General features: G+C 40.3%; 1 protein-coding gene and 1 long non-coding RNA gene across 2 annotated transcripts; one reads left to right on the forward strand and one right to left on the reverse strand.

The window, feature by feature from the left end:
* Positions 1-1024: 1024 nt before the first annotated feature.
* Positions 1025-18997, forward strand: rcor2 (REST corepressor 2). The gene is given in 14 exon segments (XM_088015381.1): positions 1025-1260; positions 6740-6865; positions 8266-8322; positions 10291-10371; positions 10494-10546; positions 10644-10805; positions 11726-11850; positions 12145-12238; positions 12241-12546; positions 13274-13351; positions 13524-13581; positions 14763-14989; positions 16196-16554; positions 18624-18997. Coding segments are annotated over 13 exon segments (1911 nt in total). The 5' UTR covers positions 1025-1043; the 3' UTR covers positions 16523-16554; positions 18624-18997.
* On the reverse strand, positions 14510-16524 carry LOC148154101 (uncharacterized). The gene is made up of 2 exons (XR_015766034.1): positions 16386-16524; positions 14510-15037 (listed from the first exon to the last, which is right to left on the reverse strand). It is a non-coding gene; the product is annotated as an uncharacterized LOC148154101 (long non-coding RNA).
* Positions 18998-19729: the final 732 nt, after the last annotated feature.

The raw sequence follows: 19729 nt of genomic DNA on the forward strand, positions 1-19729 counted from the left end.
AAGTATAAACTAAGTTCTACAGTCTTATGACAGTTATAACATGCTAACAGCTCAATATCCAGACATGAGAGATGGTAAAATGTCCTGGATGTCACCATCAGTTGTTGGCAAGCACTGCTCATCCACAACATTTGCTTTTGCCACACCTCATTAAATCTCTGTCTGGCCATATGGTTGGAAAGCTCTTCTCCATACAGCCTCCTTTTCAACTCCTCTGAGATTTGGATTTGTAGTTCAGGTATGATTTTAGCTGTTGAGATGCTAATTAGCCGCTCACAGGTGTAAGACCACACCTTGTTGCCATTGTGATGCATCACAACAACTGTCCAAAAGTTTAAAAAGTAAGAAAAAGAATCCCTCCAGGTGCACAGCATCAAAACCACAGTGAATAGTTGTAGAACATGTGTTGCCTCAACCAAAAACAACAAAAAAATGACTAAAGTCTACAAATCAGAACATACCAGAGATGCTCCAACATGGTGCATCCATTAGGAATGCAATTCTAGCACTAAAAAGAGCCATAAATCCAATTTCAACTGATTTTCTTTCATTGTTTTAAACACTGGCACTTCCTGGCCTCCATACAGTTGTACCCAGCACTCTCACCCTTTCTTCCAACAAGCATACACCAGTGCAAGTCTGGACAGCCTGCCTCTGCACAGAGATGCACAGCTGACGAATCACTCCGCCAGCACACTGGCAAGTAGACCCTAAATAATGGGAATTTGATGGATGGCAGATAGGACTTTAATTTAACTATTGCTTTGCTAAACTATAACTCATATGAGATGTCGCGTTGTTATATGCTGACTATGTAAAATGACTAGAGAGAAGTGGGTTGCTGTTTAAAAGCATATTCCTTTCAGTAATGTTTTTTTAAATAGATGAGTGAAACACTGTGCACCCTTATATTTATGATATGATTTACAATTGAGAGAAATCTCAACTTAATGGGAGGCTAAACTCAATAGTTTCAGAGGACTATTTTCAGTCAATCCCAACGGTTAACTGGGAGAGGCGGAGCGGATGTCCACCTCACTTTTATGCGGGTGTTGTCCGTCCCACGCTCACTCACGGCTGCTTCCATCTATCCCTGCACTTCTCTGCGCTCATCAATTAGGCACAAATTAAGCCGTTGTAGATGCTTTAACTGCCGTCCTTTCGCAACTTTGAAGAGGATTGCTTTCCGCGGACGGGGGACCCGGACAAGTTTTGTGTTTTGGAGTGCCGGGGGGGAAACGGAGAAGAAGGGAAACGCAGGTAAGAGTGTGTGACTGTAACCTCGACTCCCAACTACCCGACGTTACAAATGTAACGCGGGGGGGTGAGGGGGGGGTACGAGCCGGCCCCACGAGCGAGCTAAGCGGCTAACGCTAGCATCCCGGCGAGCAAAGTGGGGAGGACTTCCAACTGCACTTTGTGAGGAGGGAGGGCGGTTCGTGTCACCTAATTTTTTAATATACATAAATATATATATATTTTTTTATCGTTCGGCTTGTGGTAATTACTCCGACCGTTGAAACAGTTTATATTCTGAGCGTTAGGTTCTGAAACAGTTAGGGGGAAAATAGAGCTGAAAAAGTGGAAGTTGTAAGTTGTAGGAGAGAGCGACCTTCGCATGGGGGGGAAACAAAAGGACCTTAAAGTCTGACATACACTGATGATGACTGCTTTGGAAATCTGCTGAAGTGTTCATTTAAATATTGGGCGATACATATACATACATTTATATGCGTAGTATGGAAATGGTTTAAAAATATTTTACACTTAGCTTGTAATTATTTAAAAAAATAAAACTGTCCATAGTCATGATGTGAACTTTGCCAGATGTATTCTTTAGTAGGATTTGAAGACCAATGAGCGCTTTATTAATCGGCCTTATTTGTAAGAATCTGAAGTTATAGATGGCACAAATAAAACATTATTTCTGCTCAAAAGTACTATTTTAAATATGTTTTGTTGTGTTTAGCTGTAATTCTTGTCTGGATATATAAAGATGCCGATTTAAAAGTTATTAAAGCACAATCTTATGTATGTATTTGTTAGATTTATGTATTTTAATGATAAATAGAGAGTACATGGTTTAGTTTTAGGTGTTTTGGCTTGTTTATATTGATCGAGGCTACCCATATTCGCTCATACTGCGTTGAAAAGTCCATAAAAGTAAAGTGAACAAGAGCGATATTAATACTTGTTTTGCCCGCTTAATGGGTGTCAAAATCTTTATTTTAGCAGCAGTAGTTTATTTATGAGTGTTGGTGTGAGCGATTTCTGTCCGGTGAAGTTGGATGGGGCAGCTGCTGTTGTCTTTGGGAGGGAAAGGGGGGCTAAGGGAGCAGCGACAGACAAAAGACCTCCAGAGAGCCTCTTGCATTGTCTGCCTGTAGCTGCTGGTTTGCGTGATCGTAATCTCTCGGATTGGAAAACTCATCCGGCTGCAGATGTATAAACTGGCCAAATTAAACGTGTTGAATGAGAGATGTGGGGTTAATCTAGGGAGTCTTTGCGTCCTCCTGCTTTGTTCCGGTTGGGAAACTGAGGATGATGAAGTATCTGATGCGAGGATGAGGGCTGGGAAAGTTCAGGCGTTTAGGAGGCGACTGTGTATGATGACGGTTATAATCTGATATTATTAGTGAGAAACCGGGCGGACTGTGTGGATCTGCGTCTTCTGAATAAATAGCTCTGATTTAAAGCTTCTCAAATCACATTTAAATGCTCTGATTAAAGAGGCTGATGCAATATTCCCTCACTCTCATCTCAGATGCTGTTGGTTTTATGTTTCTTTTGCCATAGATTTTATCGACTTGCTTGGCTTTTGGTGAGTTTAAGTTAAAATGTTGTAAAAATGTTTAATTTTAGAATATTTGGTCTAGAATGATGAGATGCAGAGATTTAACAACCATAAGATATTTAAGTACTTCAAAACTTTTTAAATTGAACTTGAATTACCTTGTGATGGTCTGGCAACCATTAACCAGTGGAAATGGGATCCAGCTCCTTGTGACCCTGCAAGGACAAACACGTATTAGAAAGACAGATAAACTGGAGTAAAACTCACTTCATTGGTCCACAGTATATTAAGCCACGAAAAGGAAGTGGCAATCTAAAATATTTGTGATAATCTCAGGGTTTTCCCTGGTGGTGGGTGCAACAAATGTTTAAAGTTGACAGGAAGTTAACTATGTTATTGGAAGACATTATTAACAAAACTATAACAAGAACTATAAAGTCTTAAAAAAGGCAAACATAAAAATCCCCAATTAAAACACATATACATTTTTTGCACTTCGGCTGTTTCATCTTAATTTAAGTATCCAAAATGTTTTTGATAATTTTTCAAGCACAGCTGCTTGAAAAAATTTAACCATGCATACATTTTATTGGTAAATTTAACCAGTAAACTGATATTAACAAGAATTACTAAGCTACTGCTCTTGAATTTGCAAGAAACAAAATAACTTGAAATTTATTTATTTTTTGCTTCTTGTCTTGTCATTCTGATCTAGCCTGATGCAGTTGTTTATAAATGTTTAATTACTGCTTTGACTGATCAAATTTAGGCAAATTTATCCATTTTTTGGCTTGTGAAGAACAACTAACATGCACCTTCAGTTAGGGATGCATGACATATATCGACACCAGCATCATTATTGGTCAATGTTAGTCATTTTTAACTTATTTGTATTGGTCCAAGTAAGTAAAACTGGGCCAATATTGACGACCAGTGTTGATGTCGGCCAAGATAGGGAGACGCCTCTGATGCAGTGCAGGATTATGGGATGTTTTAACTGAAGCAGAAAAGAAATGTAGTCGCTGTGACTGTGTTTACGTATCAACAGGGTAGGGAAATAAATGTGATATTGGTAAATATTGGTTGTTGGCCATAACAGCAGTACGAATATTGGATTTTGGTATACGTTTTCATATTGGTGCACAAGTTCTCTTGTTTTTCCTATTTTGAAGAGTGACTATGCAAGTGAAACAGCTGTCCTGATTAAACTAAAAAAGTGAATTATACATCAGATTACAGAAACTGAAATGTTTCTGTTGCATCTATCTTTTTAGGAACTGCTTGGAGTGCAGCCTGGTGATTTTGCTGAGAATGAATTTTGGCTAAAGGCCAAATGATGCTCAAGGGGGTTGCCGTGTTATTTGGGTTTGCAACTCAATCTTAAAGGTTAATGCTCGTCATCATTTAGTTGAATACTAGAAGTCAGAGAAACAGTCGTGTGAACTAATCCCTTCATTTCCGTTAAGAGGTCTAGGATGATTTGAGACACTTTAAGGAAAAGGAGTTTTGTGTTCCCTAAGGTATTCATACAAAAATGAGGTGGTAACAATAATTCTGGTTAACACAAATGAGCTTAGTTGGGAGATTAGGAATATTTTTAATGAGACTAGTGACTCTGACAGTGCTTCCTTCAAAAATTGCAATAATCTTAACCTTAAGAGGAGTGTAAGGGGAAAATGTTTCACTTAAATGTTTCCACCTTAAGGTGAATGGCTGTTAGCAGAAATGTTTCATGTGAAGTCATCTGGAAGACCAGAAAATGTTCCAGGAAAAGCTGCTCATGACTCTGCTAGAGAGGCTACCCTGTGTAGTGGTGGCGCAGGTTTCCGTTGTGCAGCTCAAAATGACCTACATGCAAGAGTCATCACAACTCTAAACCTCACAGGCCCGCAGCTGATTATTCTGACAGAGCTGCTAGATTTTGCTTTTGAAATGTGCGGTTTATATTAAGCGTTCTGACACATTAATGCTCTGAGAGGAAAAATGAGTGCAGAATTTCATGATGTCCCACCCCGTTGTTAATCACCAGAGAAGATCGATAATGTTTCATGCTTGCGTTTGCAGTCAGTAAAGCGGCGAATATTTGTTGGGTCGACGGAAGAAAGAACGGATTTAATTAAATAAAAGCAAATTCTGGAAGTAATGTTTACAAACGCACATTCTAGCCTGCATTGGACAAGCTAAGGAGGCATAAAGCTGAAGAGTTTTTAATGGCTGTTAGTGCTCAACCTAAACGTGGTAAAATTAGTGACACAGAATGTGTCCCAAGCCCATAGTACTGTTAGTCACCTTTTCCTAAAAAAAATCATATTTTACAACAGATTAAGCCATAAAATCTCCATCTCCTAAGTGTTTTTATTTATACTTATGTAAAAAAAAATTAATAAATGTTAATTATTCTGACTTTTCTAATAATTAGTAAGTTCATCAACTCGTATCAGACTACAGCAGTGACAGAAGCTGTGTTAGTTCTTAAAAAATAATTTCATTTAATTTATTGTAATGTACATAACATTTATGAAAACAGAGATGCATTGAGGAATAGAGATTAGGAATATCTCAATCACTACTTTTTGTCAGACAGAACCAATCTAAATCATTTAAGATCAGGAATCATGTTCTTGAAAACCTGGTAGCTTTTAAACTCAGTAAAATAATAGCGCATTGAGTTAGCATTACATGTTACCTAGCTTATTCACAAGTAACATCCTGGACACTCTAGTCTCACTGTAGCCCTCCATCAGACTGTAAAGATGGCTGTTTTGACTCCACAACTACAGTATTGAATAAACTCTTGTTTTTCTTATCAGCATAAAAGAAAACTTTATATTTTTCTTTAATGCTAAGCTAATGCTAACACTCTGCTTTGATACGACTCCTTGATAGTTTGGCTTATTAGATATTTCAGTTTAGTTCCTTTAATCGAATCTGGCAAAATGTAATGGGCGGAGTTGTTCTCCTGCTTTGATTTAAACATCATTTTAATTTTACTAAGTAGTTTTTCAGCTGCCCTCTGAGTTTCCTTGCACAAAGCAGGACTTACGATGTAAACAGATCATCTTTGTTAAGAGGAAGAACAATTTCTTTGTACAGTTCGTAATGCAATTATACAGACTAAGCAATAACATATCATGAGTTGAGTTCCGTCAGCAAGACGGATAATTTAAAGATGTTTTTGACACTTTTGTCACATTACAGTAACAAACTTCAATGGATTTTATTGGGATTTTATATGATGGACCAACACACAATAGTACATGATTATAAATAAAATCCAGTGTGAGGAACTGGATTTTACACCTAATTAGTAAATTGTCCACATCTGTAATTTAGTCTTAATATAAATCCAGCTGCTCTGTGAAGGCCACAGAGATTTGTAGAACATTAGTGAAAAAAACTGCATCATGTAGACAGCAGGGAGAAGTTTAAAGCGGTTAGGTTATAAAACAACATCCCAACCTTAATCCATCAACTGAAAATGGAAAGAGACTAGCATAACTGCAGATGCAACAAAACATGGCCTCCCTTTATCAAAACGAAAAAGAATTTTCCTATACACCATCTTACCTGACAGGCCGAGCAAGGAGAGTGTAAATCAGAGACTCAGGTAAAGGGCCCATGGTTACTCTGGAGGAGCTGCAGAGACAGAACCTGTCAGCAGGACAATAGTCAGTCAGCACAGTCAAACGCAAAAAACTCTCATAAAACACATTGAAGTTTGTGTTCTTGGTGGGAGAAAATGTGGAAAAATGCCTGTCTGTTTTATGAGAGTGTTGCGATTTTCAAGGATTTCAAGTTCAAAAAGATGTCAACTCCTACATTTAACCCGACTTTGAGTCTTTGTTTTATTGCTGGGATAATCCCACCTAATCCATAAATGTCAGGCTTGGAGAACCGATCCACTCAGTGTGTGTGTGTGTGTGTGTGTGTGTGTGTGTGTTGCAGTCATGCCCTCAGTGATGGAGCGCTCTGGGGCCGGGGTCCTGTCCAGGAGCAGAGCCAAAACCGTCACTAACGGCAGCAGCCAGCCCCACTCTGAGGAGGAGAGCAGCGATGAAGAGCATGCTCATGGTAGACACTTGTTGAACGGTTGTTCTTCTTCTCTGTCGTTGATTTAATGCATGTTCCCGGCCCAGATGACGCCAGCTGTTCTGGTGGAGTTTGTTGTACTGCTGCAGCGTCCCCTCCCCCAGCATCTCCCCACATTCATGTCACCCACTGCCTGAATGGATCTTTCCTTCTGTTTTTCTCTTGCCACTCACTCTTTTGGTTTTAGTTTTTATATCAGACACGTTTGTTTAATTTTATAACATTTCCTAGATTTTTTTTACAGCCAGTTTCCTCTTCTTCAGTCTATTTTAGTTTCCTCTTCTTCAGTCTATTTTACTCATGTGATGCATCTACTCTTGTTTCAATCCCCACCAGCTCCTCCGTTCCTATCTTCTGTCCCTGAGGAAAGCCTAATGTGTCTTCCTGCACCGTCTCTGTCCTCTTCTTGCTGTCCACTCTTCCGGTCTGCGCTGCTTCCTGTTAGTTCAGGCACAGTGCTAATTACTCAAAGCCAGCCTCTGCTGTTGTTCCATCTTAGATGTTGCAGAAGAGTAGGGCTGGGCGATGAATATATATATATATATATTTTTTTTTTCAGATTTTCAGAAAATCAGATTTTTCTTTTTTCCATCAATGCACTCCTTGGATCTGTATTTCAGAGCGATGTCAGCATGCCAAAAGCCGCCATCTTGTTTGACCTGTGTCTTTTACAGTTTGTATTTATTTGGGCTTTAAATTCAGGTCTTCAACAAAGTATTAGGACCACGCTATGATTTAAAAATTTTTTATAATTACCAGAATATTACAAGACTACAATTGTATGACAATAAAGTCCAAATAATAAGAGAAAAAAAGTTTAAATTTTACTAGAATAAATCTGTAATATTAGGAGAATGATGTATGAGAACAAAAAATTAAAAGAGGCAATGCTTAGCACCCTGTCAAGTTATGCATTGGTATCTGTTTAACAGATAAATAAATATTTCATCTTTTAACACATAAGTATAAAATTATTATCAATTGAAACAATTGTGAAAATGACGCTTGAACTGAGCACATCAGATCCTGATAACTCTAGAGAAGCATTTTTCCTTATAATTTTAAGATGATCTTTTGGTAAAATTGGATTTTTATTCCGACAATATTAGAACTTTATACTCATAATTAAACATTTTCCGTAGCCTGACCCTGAATTTAAAAAAAAAACTCAGTTAAAATCTGATCTGGTATGAAAAAATCAGAGAGTTTATTTTTAAGTCATATCACCCAGGCCTACTTGGTAGCATGGATGAAAATGCTTTCATAACAACAGAAACTATAGGTTATTTATATTTATGTTTCATGCTCTACGTCCCAGTTTGAACGTAGCTGAGCCTCATCATTGATTACTGTAAACTTCCTGTTGTCTCTCTAATACATAGACAGCATGATCAGGGTCGGAGGAGACTACCAGGCCCAGATCCCAGAGTTCAAACCAGGTAAGCCGGAGAGAGAAGGTGGTGGAGGGGATGGGGAAGGACTTTAATGTAACAATGATGTGATTTATTGTTTCAATCTGTTCCTGGACCATCAGGGACTGCAGATGAAAATGAGCCTCTATGGCCAAATCTGCCACGTCTACATGAAGGACTGAAACATTTGGTTTCATTTACATTCTAAATAATAAAGAGAACACAAATGTCGATGAAATGAAGTGATGCATTATAGGGCTGAAACGATTCCTCGAATGATTCGAGTACCTCGATTACTAAAATTCCTCGAGGAAAATTTACCTGCCTCGAAGCTTCGTTAATTTATGTTTTATTAGTTAGCGCACCGTGTTCCGGCTGGGACTTAATTTGCGTTGCGCGGAGCTCTCACTTCCGCCTCTGAGTTGTTGACAAAAGCTAAGTCTCAGCGGCATAAAGTCCAATCTTCAAGATTGGTCCGTGGGGATTTTATTGATTGATGATAATGCCCGACTTTTTATCGTTTTTGGAGAACCAATAAGCATCCTTAAAATGACTGGGGGAATGCCTGGAGTACGGCAGCATTTCTCCTCCGGGGCTGCTGGTTGAAAGCGAACGGCGGGAAGAGCGCTGAGGTGAGCGGATAGCCTGAACAGAGCGGGCGGCTGAGTAGCTGATGCTTACCGTGTAAATGTAGCTTTACCGACGAACCGCACAATAAATTTCTTATCCCGGTCTGAAGAAACGGGTGGCGGAGCGCATCGTACATGGCTGGTAGATGAGTTTCTGAGTGTGACCAGTGAAGGTGTCGTAAATATCCCGTATTGCTTCCCCCCGTGTTCGTCCCCCGGTCTAACGGTTCGTCAGTCCGCTGGTCTATTTCCTCCCCTCCACCCCATGTTCGTTCATTCGCCCTCTCCTCCCACTCCAGGCGGCATTTCCCGTATTTTCAAACCCAAAGCGTGACAGGTTAGGTGGCAAGGTGAGTTTAATTAATCTATTAAACTCACTGAAGATTAATACATAAACTAAAAGCTGGATTGTAGACATTTTTTATAAGCATATTTGTGAGCCTGCCTCTTTGTTATTAAATTCAATATAATTTCAGATTTTTCTATAACTTTTCTTCTGGTTAACTTAGAAAGTGAGCTATTATTGTTACAGGTTAGTTTTCTAAACTACAAAAAAGCAACTGTTAGGGATGCTCAAATATGAAAAATTGGACTGATATTGATATCTGATAGTAACACCGGTATTATGCCAGATTTACCAATATTTCATTTTGTAATTTTTTTTTTATCCGATTACTCGATTAATCGTAAGAATAATCGATAGATTACTCGATTACTAAAATATTCGTTTACAACAGCCCTAATGCATTATGCTGCAGAGAGGTTTTCATAAATCTGGAAATCTCTTGGAAAAATATGGATTTTAGCTAAATATGTTTCAGTGCAGAGGAAGAAAACACATGGAAAAATAATTAAGTGTTTTAAAACCGAATCCTCCTTCCCAACATCTGAGACATAGATCTGTGAAAATCCATCCGTCCCTATGAGGAAAATTAAATTGTGATCTTTTGGATGAACTACTAAAAAGATAAACTGAAGAGAAAGACTGATCAAACTTTTTGTATCTGGATTGATTCATTAAAAAACCAGTATGATTTTGTAAATGATTTGGTGGATGTAGCATGTGTCTCTGATGGTTAGCATCTCATCATAACCATTTGGCTCTGTCATTTACATTTTGAGGAGGAACAAACACTTCATAACAATTCCTCAAATTGTTTTGTTTTCTGACATCACCTTCACTTATCAAGGAAAGAAATCAGATTCAACCATAAAGTTTTTTTTAAAGGTTGTTTATTGTTTCAATAATTGTCTGTAATAAATAAAACATGAATTCTAGCCTGAAGTTGAAGTCAAGAGTACAGGTTTGCTTTGAGTTTATGAGGAAAATGGAAACATATTAAGTTGTTTCTGTTCTGACCACCAGACAGTCCAGCCCGCTACAATGAGAAGGACCAGAGGAGCATGCTGGTCTGGTGTCCCAACACTCAGCTCTCAGATAACATGTGTAAGCTGCTTCCATCTGCACAGAGTTGATGAAATAAACCCAAACCTCTAGTTTAAAAGTTTAACTTTAACTTTCTATGGAAGCGTTTTTTGTTTCTTTCTGATTATTTGATTTAATTGCAGTGGATGAGTACATCCTAATGGCTAAAGAAAAACATGGATACAACATGGAGCAGGTATGATGTATGCCAGAATGTTACTGACAATAAAAATCATAATACTCATCTGGTGACCTTTCTCTGATTCTGGTTTCCGGCTCTCGGTTCCCATCAGGCTTTGGGGATGTTGTTATGGCACAAACACGACGTGGAGCGCTCGCTGGCCGACCTGGCCAACTTCACGCCGTTCCCAGACGAGTGGACGGTGGAGGACAAAGTTCTGTTTGAGCAGGCCTTCAGCTTCCACGGCAAGAGCTTCCACCGCATCCAGCAGATGGTGCGACAAGTCAACAAACACACAACAGAGGGTCTACAGACGCGACAGAGGCATCGCCTGAAACCTTTCTCCTTTTTGTCACATTACGAAATACAATAATTTCCCAATTATTGTATTGGGAAATTATTGTATTTCCCAATACAATAATGTATTGGGAAATACATTATTTCCTTGGGATTTTATGTGAAATAGAAGCAAAATGATTAATGATTTTCACCATTTTCCACAAAAAAAAAACCTTGACGGGGCAGTATTATGTATTTTCCAGCCACATAGTTTAATTTTGTAGCTCGGTAAAATAACTGTTACCAATTGTTTCAAACATTTCCACATATATCAAACATAAAAGAAATTTGACACCTTGAAATTGGCCTCTGTCTCTTTAAGAAACTCCTGCTCTTTCCGACACTCCGTCTTCAACACAAAATCACAGCAGTGCTCCTCCATGATGCCGTTTGCATCCGTTCCTAGCGATAAGTAGTTCATGTTATAAGCTTTAAGCGTTTCTCAAAGCTCCATTCTGTCCATCATAATGCAAGTTAATTTTGTGAAGAACAATTTAGACTGGAAGTGGAAAATATTTAAAATGTCCAAAATAAAACGATAAATACAATGGAAATAAAAACACAACTGAAACCAGAAATAAAATCGATTATGAAGTCTCTGTAAGCAAAGTTTTCCTTCAGAAATATTATCAGAATGGAAACTATCGAGCTCATTTTAATTTATCATGCAATTAATTGATTTATTTCAAAGTGTACATCGGTAAATGTTGTCATAATAGCGGTAATCGTTATCGGAACAAATGTTCATATCGGTGCATCCCTAATTTAGCTTTGTTGTTGTAGTGTGACAGTCTGGAAAAAGTTTAAAGTGTAGTGGAAACTTTTCTAAGCTGCTAACATTTGTTTGTTCTGTAGCTTCCAGACAAGCTGATTTCCAGCTTAGTGAAGTATTACTACAGCTGGAAGAAGACCAGAACCAGAACCTCCGTCATGGATCGACAGGCCCGGAGGCTCATCAACAAGAGAGAGAAAGATGACAGGTGAGAACGCTTCTGTTGATAAATGCAGGCGAAAGGAGAGGGGGACGATCCCAGACGAGATGTGGCATTTACAGAACTTCTTTGTTAAATAATACCGGACGGGTTCGTCGTCCTGGGAAACAATTCTCATGAATATAAATGAGGCAGACTCGTCATTTCTGCCCCTTCCAGCTGACATGTGGAGAGTGTAAGACGTCATTTGTAGATTTAATTAGGAAGCTGGATGGAGACAGAGCTTCAATCCAGACCAATTCTTGTCTAATCTATTTTTTGTCTTCTTTTTTTTTCATGCAGTAACGATGAGATCGAGGAAGGAGAGCCGGGTGAAGACAGCGACTTCGAGGTTGACGCCAAAAAAGAGGTGAGCGCCACAGATCTAAACTTTGAGTCCTTCACTTTCTACCTGACGCGGTGAAAAACGACAAAATGGTGGCGCCTCCTCTCTGCTCTCAGGCCGTAAAGCAGAACAGCAGCGGCAGCAGCAACGCTGAGAAAGCCCCTCCCAGCCGGTCCGGCCCGGTGAAGAAGGAGAGCATCGGGGCTCAGTACAGACACCACCCACTCAGAGCTCGCCGCAGACCGCCCAAAGGCATGCACCTGGACCAGACCGACATCACGGCTCTGTCCACCTCCCACGATGCCGGGGTTCTGTCCGTACGTCAGCTGGACACACACCTGGTGTCGCTCAAGAGACAGGTGGGTTCAGATGTTGGTGTCCTCAGAGTGCTGCTGTTTTTGAAATTTACATTGAGAAATATAAAAAATAAGGGTGCACCGATTTTCTTAATTTTGGGAGATTGGTGATCGGCCGATACATGCGAAGCCAATATCACCTGATCTTATCTGCTTCAGCAAAGGTCTAAAAATCAGCCACTGTCCTCCTCTGTTTGACTGATAGACCCACCAGGTCATGTCTGCACATTTCCAGTTAACCAGTCACTCCACCATTACCACAGTGGTAGCTATATTCAGACAAAAAAATCAGTTTCAGCCAAAACCAGCTATTTAAAGATTGTTGGGTAGAATTTTATGCTCTTTTTACTCCTGTCTAGAAATATTCTGCATTCCTGCTGTGCCGGCCATCTTACATTAGCAATTAGCACTGTTAGCTTTATTTAAATTGGAGTCTCCATGGCTACTTTCACACAAGGCAAAGCCGACCTGTATCTGACTTTTTCACGTTTAACAATATACAGATTGTATAAAAAACAAAAAAAAAAGGCTTTTGTTGAGCAGGTAAAACTAAATGAACTAAAAGCTCATCTTTGCATTTTTAATTTAATGGATTGTGTAAACTGCCACTAGTTTAAATTTGCCCGTTTTATTTCCCAGGCTAAAAGGTTTGGACAGCGCTGCCTTACACCTGGTAGTGCTGTGATTTTAAATAAACCAAACCTCATAGTCTTGTTTAATTTTTCCTCAGGTTCAGTCGATCAAACAGACCAACAGCAGCTTGAAACAGAGCCTGACTGAAGGCGTGGACGTTTTCAGACCAGCAGAGGTAAAACTCCATCTGTCTCCTAAACGCTTTCTCCTTCACGTTCTCTGTTAATTCATCTGCTTCCACGGTTTATTTTCCATCATGTAGGATGGATTAGTCTTGATCTGTTTGCTTCCTGCCACCTCGCTCAGTGACTCTGAAATGTCTCCTCCCTTCTTCTTCTTCTCCTCAGCCTGCCCCGAAGATGAACTCTCGTTGGACCACAGAGGAGCAGCTGCTGGCCGTGCAGGGTGAGTAACAGCCAGAGCGTCGTCTCCCTCTCCCACAGAGTCTGCTGTCTGTCCTCGCAGCCAGACAACACATTCATATTCTCCACACAGGAGCCGTCTGTGCTGCTGCGGCTCACAGCTTCTCTCAGGCTTGGAGTTGGTCCGACAGAGCCAGCCAGAAGTTTACATACACTCGTATCAGTGTTTGACATTTAATGATTTATGATTGGGATGATGAGGGGAAAAAACAACTTTGCTGATGCACTGATTAGAGTTTTATTGGGGATGTTATCTAATTCTTACAGGATTCAAATTATACTCATTTATAAACACATTTCCACTATCATGATATAAGATTTTCATATCAGTCGATATCAATAATTAATTGGTCAGATTTTTAATTAGCTGAAATGCTGTCAAATTGGTGATGTGACCTTTCCGTTTTTATCCACACTTTGTGCCGTTATTTTTAAGCAGTTATGAGGCAGAGGTGAAATATGAAACTACTACGGTTTGAATACATATGTGAGCGCAACAAACCTAAGACCGCTCCGAAAGCAGGAAGTGGACTATAGTGTAGTGCATTCTGGGTAAATGCAACCAAAATAAACATGCTAGTCTAGCGCTAGCGGGAGAAATGGCTCGTGGTCTTTTTGCTAAAGAGAACGTCCTTGGGCTCATGTCGTCCTCTGAGGTTTTTGTGTCGTTTCCTTCAGTGTTTCTTGGTGCAGTGCCCCCACAAGCAGCAGCGGGAACAGGTTTTTCAATTAATTTGGTTTGTTTGATTGAGCAGAGTGAAAGTGAACCGCACCAGCTGAAAATATAACAAATGCTGCAACTTTGGTCGAACCAAATTTATCTGACTAATCTGGTGTGAAAACATCCTAAGATTACTCCACTGTTCATTCTTCTCCATCTTACTTTGCATATGGCCACATTTAAGCCTGTCTTAGTGAACATTTTCTGTTTATTGACACAATAGTAGATAGACAGTAAACTTCTGACATGTTAACAGAGGAAACTTATGAAGCCTTCAGGTTCTGCATAAAGGTTGAGGCTCGCTCCCTCCCAGCAGCTGCAGACTTGCTGTCCTCCATTTCCCAACCACAGGAACGTCTGAAGCAGCTGTGCTCACATCGAGGTTAACTGTAGATGGAAACGAAGCCCCTCATTCATCCGTTAACCTGACGTCTCCTTTTCAGCCATCCGTCGCTACGGTAAAGACTTCACAGCCATCGCCGAGGTGATTGGCACCAAGACGCCTCCTCAGGTGAGCTCGTTCTTCGTCAGCTACCGGCGGCGCTTCAACCTGGACGAGGTGCTGAGGGAGTGGGCCGCCGAGCAGGTGGCCACCAGCCGAGACCAGAAAGACGCCCGCAGGAGCAGCGAGGAGCTGGCGGCCGACGGAGGAGGCGGCGAGGAGGAGGAGGTGAGGCTGTGGGCTTTATCACAGCTGGTCAGGATGAGCGGGCAAGCTCTGGTAAAACAGAACATCCGATTGGTTATGAAAGACTTCACTAATGGAAAACATTTATACTTTCAGTCGGATGATTTCTAATCACTAGTTTGAGCACGTTTAAATCTCACAGAACTATAAAAACAGCAAAACACTTTATTTCCACTTAAGGGATAAACTGAAAATTGAACTGTGGTGATAAAAGTTTTACAGTAAAATGAAATGATTTCTTTCAAACAGCCTAGAGTTAAAGAACGGTTTGTATCTGAATATTTATAGATACGATAAAATCCTACAGGTTTACTACGGATTGATGACCGGTTTTCTTTTTGAACGACGTGCAACATGCCTCAAGATGTTTTGTTTTAGCTGGATGTTTTACCTCAGGGGTAAGCTAATTAGAGTTGATGGGAAGGTTGGATGCAATTCAACACTAGAAAACACAATCTGTTGGAGGCTGCACCAGACTTGGACAGTGGTGGAGGAAAGAAAATGTTGAAATGTATTTTAAGTAACATATACTAGCATATGAAGCCAACAGTCAGGCGCAATTGATATACACGCCTAGTTTAATGCATCAACTATAAACCTAGCTTAATCCTTCACTGGGGTATAACCAACAAAGAAGGAAGTTTAAAACACTGAGGTAAACCCCCAGAGCTAATGTGAGCATCGTCACCAGTAGTCAGAGCAGAGGAGACCCATGCCACGCTGTCCAAATCAAACATTAGTAAAGCTGAGTGACGCTGTGTTCATTATTCCAACTCCTGATTTGCCACCAGGGGGCGTGTGTCAGCGTGAGATGAGAACGTGACTGTGTGAAGAAAAGCCATCATTATAAACCTCCAGGAAATTCAACTGCAGTATTCGCTGGTCAACCAAAGAGGGCAGAACTGAGACGGTTTTAGGCAGAATATTGCAGCATTAAACAAATTTACATGAAAATGTCAATTTGCACAGAAAAACCTGCCCAAACAGGTTATGTAGGGTTCTAAATAACCTGTTTGAACCTGTGTGTTAGTTTAACTTTTGGGGATTGGGAAACTTTTACTCTTTACTCTGAGAAACAGAAACCAAACAAACAGTTTGTGTTTCTCTCATGGATGAAAGATTAAAAACTCCAGAGATTAAGCTTTTCCACCTGAACCAAACCGTCTTCTTCTTCTTCTTCTTCCTCAGGTGAAGATGGAGGACTCCCCTCCAGACCCCTGCAGCTCCTCCTCTCCTCCCTCCGTCGCCCCCTCCTCTCTCTCCCAGCCCCCACCTCTTCTGCGCCCGGCCCCGCCCTCCGCCCCTCCGAGCCTCCTCCGCCAGCCGCCGCCTCTCCAGACGCGGCCGCTCCAGAACCGAGCGCCGCACAACCACCCACCTCCTCCGCTCATTCGGCCTGCCGTCACCTCCTCCTCCTCCAGTCTCAGGGGTTCTCCGCCCAGCTCCTCGTCCGCTGGATGCCAGATGCCTCCGTCGCTGGTCGGCCTCAAAGTGGAGCAGCCCAACTCGCACTGATGGTAGCTTCTTCGTCAAATGATGGCGCTCAGGTGAACAGCTACCTCCAAACCGCGGCTACACCGACCAACCGACACGAAACCCACCAAACTGGAAGAGAATCACGAACATCTAGAAAACAGGAGGAGTCCTCCACATCTGAGCCAAACCTGCGTTTTAAGACGGGTCATGTGAAGAAATCGCTTTTATTTCTGAGCTTTACTTTAACTTTTTAGACCCTTAGAGCTGCAGTGTGTAACTTTTATTAAAAAAATGTTTTTTACATATTTATTGAAACTGTCACCATGTTGTGACAGTTTAAGAGGCAGATAATCTGTGGAAAGATCAATCTCCCAGTGCTACTATCGCTGTCTGAAATGCAACACTCCCAACCAAAAACAGCCAATCAGAGGCAGGAGGCGGGTCTTAGCGCTGTCAGTCAACATCATGAACTCACTGCTAAACATTTGAATCACAGAAAAAAACAGTAAAACCATTTATGTGCTGATGTTGGTGGGCATGTTAACTTGCCTTAGCTTTCATGACAGGCTATGCTATGTGCTAGCAGAGAGGAAGGGGAGACAGTGAGGGTAAGATAAGCAAACAGAGCATGATTGACAGCACTAAGACCCGCCTCCTGCCTCTGATTGGTTGTTTCTAGTTAGCACTGGGAGAAGATTTTTTTTCCCCCCACAGATTCTGTCATACTATGCTGTTATGACATAGCAACAGTTTCAACAAATATGTAAAAAATATTCTATAAAGGTTACATAATGCAGCTTTAAAGATGAGGAAAAAACGGTACAGAAGCGTAGAGAAGCTGAGTCTGTTGTTGTGGATTTAGGTAGTTGAATCTGTTGCTTCCAGTTTAAATTAAAAAGACATGAAGAAGAGCCGCAGCTCTTCACTATAACTGGAGCCATATTTAAGGTTGAGTCCTAGTTAGACTGTTAGTGACTGTAAGTAGTGTAGATTGTGCATACTGATGATGACTGAGCACAAAGGAGGCAATGAGACGACGAGAACTTTAATCTGCTTACCTCTGGCACCTCAGAGTCCCAATTAATCCATTAAAGTCACATTTTCCATCACTGGTTTGATTATCACTCATCAGATGACGGGAAAGTATCACTTTGAAGACAAAATAAAAACTAAAAATCATACTTGGCTGGTTGGAAGCAGAAAAGGGTTGATCTGCTACTCTTCAGTGTGGAAGTTGCTACCGTCGGAAGACGAGTCAGTGAGGCGTTTTAAATGAAGAGACAGACACTAAACTTCAACACAGCGAGGGTTTGTTCAGGGAGAGCGATGCGTCCAGCGGAGAACATGAAGGCAGAGGAGAGTAAAGAAACATTTCTACAGGAAGGTTTTGAAGCTGCACTTTTATAAACGATGTGTTTTTCACATGTTAAAACTGTCACTTGTTTTAATAACATGATAGCAGAAGCTGAGTCTGTTGTTGTGGGTATTATGCTAAATACTTTTTAGCATTACTTGCTAAAAAGTAATGACCCAACTTTTTTTTTTTTTTTTTTACAAAAATCTGGTGGCAAAAAATTACTGGTAATTTATTAGGAAGGTGACTACATGAGACAGACGATCTTAACAAAATAAATAATTGAGCTCCCTGTGGTTCTACTGCCATCTGCAGGAAGACGCTGCTCCCTGTCAAAAACAACCAATCAGAGCCAGGAGAAGGGTCTTAGCGCCGTCAATCATACATATGTATATGCTGCTCAAATCCTCCACCTTTCTATGTTACAGCTAGTTCTAAATGCTAAAGCTAGCTAGCCTGGCTATCAAATTCAAAAATACTTTTATTTAAACAGTTGTAGCAGCCCATATACGAGGTTGATTGACAGCGCTATGACCCTCCTCCTTATTCTGATTGGTTGTTTCTGACCTAGAGAGTTGCATTTCTGCAGATGGCAATGGAGGAACTTCCATCTTCTTTTTTTTCCAAGATGATCCGTCTCATATTTTACTATGACAGTTTTAACCAATATGTAAAAATCATATTGTTTCTAAAAGTTGCATACTGCAGCTTTACTCTTATAGAAATCTAATCACTAAGTTCTGATTGGTGCATCAGAATGACTTCCTGCCTGTTTGATCCAATCAGGAGAGAGGATGTGTCGGCGTCCTCCTGGAGGAACTTCCTGCTGAAATCCCAACCACTTGAAACTTAAACCAGTCCATCATGAGGAAACGCTGCAGTTTGTTTGTTTACATCAATATTTTCTTTAATGTTGCCTAAAGTGTTGCGACACGTTTACCTGAAGCGTCCTCTTCCTCTTCACTTGGACATGATTCCCAACTGGAAACAGAAGCAGTCCCGCACTTGGTTTGGCTTCAAACAAGGACTGCCTTTTCATTTGTTTTGGTTCCTGCTTGTTTGTACCTTATGTGAGAAGTTGTTTACACTGTGGAGAGAAAAAAACAACACACTTTTGTTTTTCTGTTCAACATTTTAGAATAAAAACCAAAATGATCAAACGGTTTTAGCTCCTGTCATGTTTTAAAGAAGAGATCGATCGTGGACGCAAAGGAAGGCTAGACAGAACAGAGGTAGGTAGCATTCAAGAACAATAGTTGTGAAAATTTATTCAGATCTGGGAAATTAAATTAAGTCCTGAACCTCATCCAAATGTCCTTTTGTCTGCGCATTGATCAAATATTAAATATTTTCTGTGAATCGGTTAAATTAAACTCAGCGGATTGTTAAATGATAGTAACAACAAATTTGAAAATATGATTAAATATGCGCTGGTTAGTACAAACAATTATACGTTTTTAAGTTACTTGACATAAAGAAGCGAACTACAAAATGGGGATATTTCTAAGAGCGCTAGTTGCGTTTGTTGGACCATTCAGCTGCGCTAAAAATGTAATTCACAAGTCGGTTAATCAATTGCAAATGTGCTAAAAACTTTGAATATTCCACTAATGTCTAAAAAACAATTTCGAAACGCAATTAAAATCACGTGAATAAGTTCGTCAACGAAATAACTAAAAAAAAATGCTGTCACTGCACATTGTCTCATTTGAGCATGCGCTGAAGAAATACTACCGTATTATTATATCAATTATTTACATTAATAAAAATACTTGTTCTAAGAGGACAGACATGCAGCTGTCACCCAGTTTACTATCCTCCGGTCACTTCCTGTCTTCGTGGGTTGAGCCAGTGGCAACATCCGGTTGTTGATCATGTGTTGTGAAAAAAGT

Source organism: Poecilia mexicana, unplaced genomic scaffold (assembly GCF_051168715.1).
Source record: "Poecilia mexicana isolate PSO_F unplaced genomic scaffold, ASM5116871v1 scaffold_18, whole genome shotgun sequence".
Lineage (NCBI taxonomy): Eukaryota > Metazoa > Chordata > Actinopteri > Cyprinodontiformes > Poeciliidae > Poecilia > Poecilia mexicana.